This window comes from Zootoca vivipara, chromosome 3 (assembly GCF_965207765.1).
Source record: "Zootoca vivipara chromosome 3, rZooViv2.hap1.1, whole genome shotgun sequence".
Taxonomy (NCBI): domain Eukaryota; kingdom Metazoa; phylum Chordata; class Lepidosauria; order Squamata; family Lacertidae; genus Zootoca; species Zootoca vivipara.
Window position 1 is genome coordinate 16,912,257 of NC_142586.1, and position 9,426 is coordinate 16,921,682.

At 42.8% G+C, this 9,426-nt stretch overlaps 1 protein-coding gene across 2 annotated transcripts; it reads right to left on the bottom strand.

The window, feature by feature from the left end:
* Positions 1–384: 384 nt before the first annotated feature.
* Positions 385–4,413, bottom strand: TTC32 (tetratricopeptide repeat domain 32). 2 transcript variants are annotated; one of them, XM_035110021.3, is made up of 3 exons: positions 4,058–4,413; positions 3,113–3,267; positions 385–653 (listed from the first exon to the last, which is right to left on the bottom strand). In XM_035110021.3, exons 1-3 carry the CDS (start codon positions 4,195–4,197, stop codon positions 526–528), a joined length of 423 nt encoding a protein of 140 aa, XP_034965912.3. In that variant the 5' UTR covers positions 4,198–4,413; the 3' UTR covers positions 385–525. The 2 variants fall into 2 exon arrangements, with proteins under 2 accessions (XP_034965912.3, XP_088521742.1); XM_088665616.1 differs by having other exon boundaries at positions 4,118–4,395.
* Positions 4,414–9,426: the final 5,013 nt, after the last annotated feature.

Genomic DNA, 9,426 nt, shown 5'->3' on the forward strand with positions numbered 1-9,426 from the left:
AGAATCACTATAGCTTATTGTCTCTCTGAAGCTCAGCAGGCTCTTTTCCGTTGGAAATATATTATTAAAATGTAGGGGGTTTTTTTTTTGTTTCGCAATCCCCCTACGAATCAATCTATGAAGGCTTTACGCAATGATTATTAAACCTGCTTGTAAGAGCCAATGTGACTTGTTTGTCGCATTTGTCTAATGTCATAGGTGTGGCAGATTGTTTCATACTATGCAAAATCCTTAAATGAATGTGGCCCCTGAAGGGATTTAATGCTTGTCTTGGGAGAGAAAAGGTTACCCACCCTTGGTTCCAGTATCTCCAATGAACAGAACCTGAGACAAGGTTAATAAAATAATCTGCTCTCACTAGAAAACATCCACAGTACAAACTGGTTACACTTCAAATTAACTGACTTTAAATTTAACAAATTAACATAGTGGAGTGGGGTGGGGAACCTAAGGCAGAGAAAATGTGTGTTCCTATTACCAGGTGATCCAATCTCAAATTCATCCAAGTTCATCTGGAGTAGGATTTCAATAGTTTCTTTTTAGCTTTTCTTCTTTATCAAGAATAGTCTGCTTTAAGCTCAGAGAAGCATCTTCGAACTTAGGGTTTAGCTCCAAGACCTTGTTGAAGTCCTTCATGGCTTCATCAAAGAAACCTGCCTCAAAAAAAAAAGAGATGCCTTTGTCTTACTCTGCATATGACTATTGTACTATTTTTCTGTATCTCTTCTATCAATACAATATATTTAATATTGTTGCCCTGCAGAAACTGCAACTCCTTACTTTCATTGTCTCTCACAGAACCCCCCACAAAACCCAAATTTGGTGGGTTGCCCTAACAAATTTCATAAATGAATAATAATTGTTATTCGCACCCTTTGGACGCGGGTGGCAGTGGGTTAAACCACAGAGCCTAGGGCTTGCCAATCAAAAGGTTGGCGGTTTGAATCCCCACGATGGGGTGAGCTCCCGTTGCTCGGTCCCAGCTCCTACCAACCTAGCAGTTCGAAAGCACGTCAAAGTTTCCGTGTGCTACTCTGGTTCGCCAGAATCAGCTTAGTCATGCTGGCCACTTGACCTGGAAGCTGTATGCCGGCTCCCTCGGCCAATAACGTGAGATGAGCGCCGCAACCCCAGAATCGGTCACGACTGGGCCTAATGGTCAGGGGTCCCTTTACCTTTGTTTTCCAAAGACACAAAAAGTGCACACCAGATACTATTCCTTGGCATAGTGCAGGCATCCCCAAACTGCGGCCCTCCAGATGTTTTGGCCTACAACTCCCATGATCCCTAGCTAACAGGACCAGTGGTCAAGGAAGATGGGAATTGTAGTCCAAAACATCTGGAGGGCCAAAGTTTGGGGGTGCCTGGTATAGTGTAATGATTAATATACTGAATAATAAACTCTGAACTAATTTATGTTTGTATGTCTGTGATTGAGGCGTCAATCATCTGGCTTCATGAGTAGACAGAATTACAATGGAGCATATAGAATCTATTACAAAGCAGTTAAGTTAGTTAGCAATACTAATCTTAATTCATAGGCCCAATAAGACAAAGCAATGGGTATTACAGTGCAATTGTGTAGACTTGTGTTTAGGAACTATCCAAATGATTGAGTAAACTGTTTATATGTGTGGTAGAAGTATATCAGGTCAAGCAGGAGATTAAGCAAGGTTTCAGTCACTGACATCATACTTTGAACTGATCTATTTCTGATACATTAGTTTGAATCTTCTTCATAAAAGTTTATCTAATAAATCACAGCACACAAGTAAAAGGGCAGAATCTTCAAACAAATAGGAAACAAAGCAGCTTTTTCAAAGTCAACACACATTATGGACACTGTGCCCTTTCAGATAGTGGGTCGTTGTGTTCTAGGGTCAAACATTGCACAAGCAGTTTATTTTTTACAGTGCTGCATTTCTAAAGTGGAATCTTTTGGGAATATGGTGTTATGTAAACCCAATGGAAACCATGAAACGTGCTGCTACAGTTTTGCATTGCCTTTTTATTCCATTTGTTAAAGGGACTGGGTTGGCATTCGGGAGGGGGGCTAAAATCTGGGTTTCCTCAGTAGAAGGACTGATAATGGAAAGGAGGTTTCTGGAAAAACTGCTCATACACTAGCATTAAGCCCTGGCAATGCATAACCACAGGAGAGCACTGGGTTTGTGCTAGAGCAAGGAGCAGAAAGTAGATACTGTACCTCTCAAATGTTTAGCAGCAGCAGAACCTCTGATTGTACTGCTGAATATAAGGAAGCTGGGGCTAACCAGAAGTTCAGCTCAAAACTAATTCCTGCACATAAAAAGGTAAAGGGTAAATGGACCCCTGACCATTAGGTCCAGTCGTGACCAACTCTGGGGTTGCGCGCTCATCTCGCATTATTGGCCGAGGGAGCCGGCGTACAGCTTCCAGGTCATGTGGCCAGCATGAGAAAGCTGCTTCTGGTGAACCAGAGCAGCACACGGAAACGCTGTTTACCTTCCTGCTGTAGCGGTCCCTATTTATCTACTTGCACTTCGACGTGCTTTCGAACTGCTAGGTTGGCAGGAGCTGGGACCGAGCAACGGGAGCTCACCCCGTTGCAGGGATTCGAACCGTCGACCTTCTGATCAGCAAGCCCTAGGCTCTGTGGTTTAACCCACAGCGCCACCTGCGTCCCTAATTCCTGCACATAGAATTATTTAATTTTAAATTAGAATTAGCCTCTATTCTGTGGATTTTGGGTTTGATCCTGCAAGCCTGAAGTCTGCCCTGTTTAGGGAAGTTTTTAATATTTGATGTTTTATTCTGTTTTTAATCTGTTGGGAGCTGCCCAGAGTGGCTGGGGAAACCCAGCTGGATGGGCGGGGTATAAATAATAAATGATGGTGATGATGCTAGGGTGCAGCCTCACTTCATACAAGTCAAGCCTAAGAGGCCTGATGAGCACACAAGAATCTGCGTCAGAATCTTGATAGACAGGGTTTCCTCAACAAAGTGGAAAAGGTTCCCAGAAGGTAGAAAGTTTTTAAGCCATAGGTCAAGAGAACCTACTCTGAATGTTGCCAATTGAATTAGGACAAAGAAATACATTTAAATATCTAATAATGAAAGCTTACTTCCATACCTAGCCTATATAATATTAATCCTCTGTTATAGTATGGGACTTCAAATTCAGGCCAGGCTTCTATAGCTGATGTATAATCCTCCATTGCTTCATAGAAGTCAACTTTCAAATACTTGATCTGTCCCCTGTTGTTAAATGCTGTTGCCAGATCATGACTGATGAAAAGAAAGGGAAGAGAGTTATTGTCAGCTATAAAGATTAGGTGCTACCTAAACATAAAATAATACAGAAAATCTGTCCAGATTTTAAAAAGTTAAGACACGGCTAAAATAAATTGAGTTTTAAAAATTAGGTGAATAAAACAAAAAATCTTTTGCTTAAAATACATCACACTTTGGAACTACAGGAAGAAGATGCACACAGTACTCACAAATCTGTTGCAACATCTTAAGCAACAACCCAGGGCTAATCTTGTGCATGTTTACTCAGTAGTACCACATTTTGCAGTGAGACTTGCCTTTAAAGTAAAAGTACACAGAACTGCAGCTTTGGGATTGCTTCCAAAATTGCTTCCTGTGCAAAGGACACGGAGGTTTGTTTTCCAAATCCTCATGTCCTATATCCCAACTTTTTCTCCAAGGAGTTTAATGTGCTGCCAGTAGTCCTCCCCCTCCTCATTTTATCCTCACATCGATCCCGGGAGGTAGGTTTACGAGGCAGTAGTGACTGATCCAAGGTCACCCAGTGAACTTCATTGCCCAGTGGGAGGATATGAATCATGCAGCCTGGCACTCTAACCACTACACCACACTACCTCCCCTTCCTTCCCCACCCCCTTTTAAAAGGGAAAACGAGGGGAAGGGGCTGTGAAGTTCATTACTGCAGCAGGGATATTGAAGGATTTTGGATGGGGAGGGGGAGAAAGTACCTAACAGTTTCCCTGCGAAATACACAAACACACACACACACGATATTAATCTCATCTATTGGAACTAGAATCCCCACCTGCCAGCGCATGCGCAGTACTCGATGTAGCTACTGTACAGCTCTTCCGCCCTTTCGTACCGTCTCTCCCGAAAGGCTGCGTGCGCATCACGCAGGACGTTCGGCGCAGGCGCAGACTCAGCTGTCGGGCCTCGGTCCATTACTGTATTATTATTATTTTAACGGCCGCTGTTCGGATGTGAGGATTCCTCGGCGGCTCCCAACCCGCAGCTCTTCCTCCCAGCCCGCCACAGAGCCCCCTTCCCTCCCCTCCTCCCGCGTGCGCGCTCGCCCGCTCGCGCCCAACTATCCTTCGTGGCAGCCGTTGGGGCTCAGGCAGCGTCGCGCGTCTCTCCTGCTGTGACGTCATCGGGAAAGCACCAACCATAGATCTATTCAAGAAATTAAGACTGCCGAACGTTTCGGAGCTTCCGGGTTAGTTTGGGATATTCGCTCGGATGGCAGCTAAGGGAACGTCCGTGCGGTTTTTTTATGGGTTTGGGCTACGGAATCTTACGGGGGAATAATAATTATTATTTTAAATATTACTAATAGTATTTATGGCAGTATGTATGCATATGTGTGTGTGTGTGTGTATATATATATATATATATATATATATATATATATACAGTATATAACATTATATATACAAATAATAATATTAATAAAAAAGTGGTTGGATGGCCCTCTATCATGGATGCTATAGGTGAGATTCTTGAATTGCAGCGGGTTGGACTAGATGACCCTCGGGGGTCCTTCCAACTCTCACATCATAAAATTGTAAATTTAAAAAGGCAAAAATTTGGAAATGACCCTGAGCAATACCCTCCAATATTTTCTCCAGTGAAAATAGGGACGTCTCATTATCCATAAGGATAATTTTACTATTTCTACCCCACCCATCAAACTGGGCTGCCCAACACATATAAAAAACATAATACAGTAAAACATTAAACATTACAAAAAACTTCCACCTTCAGACGGCTCGGGGTGGAGGATAACTCCTTACCCTCCAACATTTATCTGATCAAAATAAAGATCCTAAGGAAAAGCAGGACGGCTTCTCTAAATCAGGGACGTCCCTGGAAAACAGAAGGGTCCCGCAGTGCAGGAATTGCAATGAAAGAATCTCTGATAAATGGCCATCGAACCTCTGTTTAGAAACATCCAATAAAGGAGTCCACCACATTCCAAGACATTTCCACATTTCCACTGTCCAAAAGCTCTTACCTTCAGAAAAGTTCTTTCTCATGTTTAGTCTGAATCTCCTTTTTCTTGTAATGCCTTCTTTTGTTCCATCAGTTCAGGTCCTACCTACCCTAGTCTAGATCAGAAAAGCTCGCTCCATCTTCAACTTGACAGCCCTTCAGATATTTGAAGAGCACTGTCATCACCTCTCAGTGTTCTCTTTTCCAGGCTTAGCAATGTCTGACTCCCTCATCTGTTCCTCAGAAGGCTTGGTTGCCACACCTTTAACATCTTGGTCGCTCTCCCCTTACCCCTATCTGGACAGGGGCACTACACGTACAGTACACAAATAAGCTTACAGGTGCATATTCTCACCTGGGTTGAAAATTGAATGTGCAAAATGCACCCTCTGCATGTAGTTCGCACATGCAGCCTTTAAAAATAGCTAATATCCTGCTGATCAGCAGCTTGGGCAGAGCGTGGATTCAGCCTTCACCCAATACCTGATTTGAAGGTGTTTTAGCTTTGGGAAAAAAAACTCTCCATGTGCTGCTGTGACTGATCTGTTTGAGCATGGGTTGCCATCACAAATTCTTTCCTTCCAACGTTTCTGGAAACTTGTTTGGCCCAGTATATAGTGTCCATACAAAAAGAAGAAGAAGGAAGGCCTTGTGAAGTAGAGAGTGACTTCAGGTAACCAGAGACAGACAGGACAGGCTTTCATTTTGTTTGTGTTACGTCTCAGACCTCGTTTATGTTAAGAAAGTGTCCTGCCAGACTTGAAGAAAAGATTCAGATCATTTCAGTTGCAGGAATGGAAGAGTCATTAAATTTCTTTTCTTTTTTTGAGTTCATTCCGTCCTTCTATAAGTTTTTTTGGGGGGGGGGGCGAAGAGAGTGGGGTCCTAAGCTATAGCTTGTTTAGCTTATATGTAAAACCAGCACTGCTCTTCAGGTGTGCATCGGGGGGGGGGGCATGCTTAGAATGGGGCTGCACTTCTGGTCCTGTACCTGAAGTCACATGGCATCCCTCTGATGTCCACGGCTAGTATGTGAACAATCGGAGGAGGAATCATCAGCACTATATTATTTTGTGCCTTAGGTGCATTCCATGACAGCAAAGATAGAGAAAGAGCCAAAACCGTTTTAAATTCAGCTCACCTTATATTCCCTCCGAAAAAGTACTTTGGGCCTTTTCCCACCACGTAGGAAAAAATGAGGAAACCGGGGGGGGGGGGGAGTTATTACACAGCGAGGCAGAACAAAAACTGGAAAAATATGTGAATCAGAATCAGATATTTCAAAGCCTTTAAAATAAAATAAAAAATAGCCAGACCTTTTCATAAAATTGGCAGACGATCTGTGACAGGAATTTGACGGGATACCCACAAGACAAAAACATTAATTATTTTGCTGTGTTTATGAAAAAGTGATGTTTGTTAAGTCTGAACTAGTGAGGCTACAGAAAGTTTTGGCAATTAAAAAATGCAAATAGTCCTAGTCTCAGGTATTTACCATTCTATGAAGGTGGTGGATATTTGCCATCTAGTATTTTTAACAGTTGACACATGGAAGTTAGGATCCAAGCCACTGTGAATAGGGTGAGTTTGGCTTATTATATATTTGATATTATACATGCTCATCTATTAGCAGAAAATATTGAATGCACATGCATTTACATATGTGGAATCATTAATGCACTTGGTTGATTTATTTCTTAAATGATATTTATATATTAAATGTAAATGTAACTTAACATTTAGGCGTGGCAGTTTAAATAGGGTCACTAGTGTTCCATAACAGGATAACCTGAAGGAGCGTCTCCACCCCCATCGTTCTGCCCGGACACTGAGGTCCAGCGCCGATGGCCTTCTGGCGGTTCCCTCATTGCGAGAAGCCAAGTTACAGGGAACCAGGCAGAGGGCCTTCTTGGTAGTGGCACCCGCCCTGTGGAACCCCCTCTCACCAGATGTCAAAGAGAAAAACAACTACCAGACTTTTAGAAGACATCTGAAGGCAGCCCTGTTTAGGGAAGCTTTTAATGTTTAAAAGATTATTGTATTTAATGTTCTGTTGGAAGCCAGAGTGGCTGAGGAAGCCCAGAGTGGCTGAGGAAGCCCAGCCAGATGGGCGGTGTAATAATAATAATAATAATAATAATAATAATAATAATAATAATAATAATATACACATAAAAAGTGGGATATACTGACCAATAGTGGAATTCTCCATGCAAGGAGAAATCTGTGCGGAGGCAGCCAAATATTTCAGAGATAAATTGCTCTAGTTCCATGTTGAGGAAAGGCTGGTTCTCTCTCCCCACCCCAAAATTCTCTCCCCACCCCCCACTTCTCCACCCAAATGTGGCACCTGTTCTTTCATCATGGCTTTCATTTCCATCCAACCATCCCTTCTGAGGTGTGGGGCAACCTTCCTACCTTCAAAAATGAGGAACCATTTCCTGGGGTGATCTTCTCCAAAACAAAAGGTGTGCCCCCCCCTATAATGGGCTCCCTTAAAGGTTGGCTTTTGGAAGCTAGTAGAGGGGGCTGCTGAGAATGGAGAGGGAGAAAGCGAGAAATGGGGTGAGGTGGTCCCTCGGAGGGAGATCTCGGCTGTATGACCAGTTATGACTTGGTTGTCCAGGTGCAACGTCTGTGTCTGCCCACCCAGAGGCTGGAGCTACTCACCATGTTTATTTTATCTAATACAAGTCCTGAACATCTTTGACAGCTGTGTGAGTGGAATTTTTTTTGGACAGGTTTAACCTTCCTTCTTCAGTGCATCTCTCTGTGTTGACATTAAGTATCCAAAAATCAGAGACACAGAGCCTTTATTAGGAATGATCTAGTCCAGTGATGGGCAACCTTTTGAGCTTGGTGTGTCAAAATTCACCAAAAACCCAAGCATAACTTGGGTGGTGTGTCACTTCGAGAAAAAACCCATAATTTCGTGATATTTATAGTTTAGATAACAAAAATGTATAATTGTAATATATAACTGTATTTAATAAACCAAAAACTAATTATTTAACCAAACCAACCCCAAAACCCCTTATTTATCATAAAGTGCCCAGAGTTGTTGACCTTTTTTGGGGGAGCTGCTAACCTTTGGAGGTTTTTTGGGGGGGTGCAAAAGTTGCTTTGCTTTTTTGGGGGGGTGCCCCAAAGCTGCTGCGCTTTTGGGGGGGGAAAGAGAACAAAAATAAATGATGAATAATACCTTTTCTGGAACTAACACACAGCACTGACATAGTCTGCCAAAGCGCCAAAAAAACCAGCACAGAACGGGTTAAAAAATTAACGCTGTTACACACAATATAGTCTGCCAAAGCGCCAGAAAAAACCAGCACAGAAAGGGTTAAAAAACCAATCTCTGGCTACCAGCAACAGACAAGCTGTAGGAGGAGCAGGAGAACAAATGGGGGGGGCAACAGCAACATGAATGGGCCGATGGGGCGTGTGCCAGCAGTGAGGGTTCTGCGTGTCACGTCTGACACGCGTGTCATAGGTTTGCCATCACTGATCTAGTCTACTTCCTCTCTTGCTTCAGTTTATATATGTGCAATTCATTTTCCCCACCTCAGGGTATGAACATATACAGCGGTACCTCTGGTTAAGAACTTAAATTCGCTCTGGAGGTCCGTTCTTAACCTGAAACTGCTCTTAACCTGAGGTGCCACTTTAGTTAATGGGGGCCTCCCACTGCCGCTGCGCAGCCACCGCACGATTTCTGTTCTCATCCTGAAGCAAAGTCTGTAACCTGAAGCGTCTGTATCCTGAAGCGTCTGTAACCCAAGGTACCACTGTATTCACACACAGTTAGGTTTGCCATACGTCTGGAATGTCCTAGACATGTCCGGGATTTAATTCTGGCAGGGAGTTTGGGAAATCGGCAAAATATCTAGGAGGTTGTTGCCTGAAAAAGCTAAATGACTCTTACTTCTAGAAATATGGCAGCCCTAACTTAGTGAACAATAAGCAGTGCCATGCGTGTAGAAAACTTGCTATTCAGATATAAAAGCATTTGTTTATTTTAAGGACCTGTGACAGAGAATAAGGGACAACTATATTAAGATAAGAACTCGCGTTGAATCAATGAATCTTACCACCATGGGCTAAGTCACTTTCACAGTGACAAACAAATTTCCTGTTTTTTAAATGTATTGTATACATTCTCACAGAGCTACATAAAAAAGG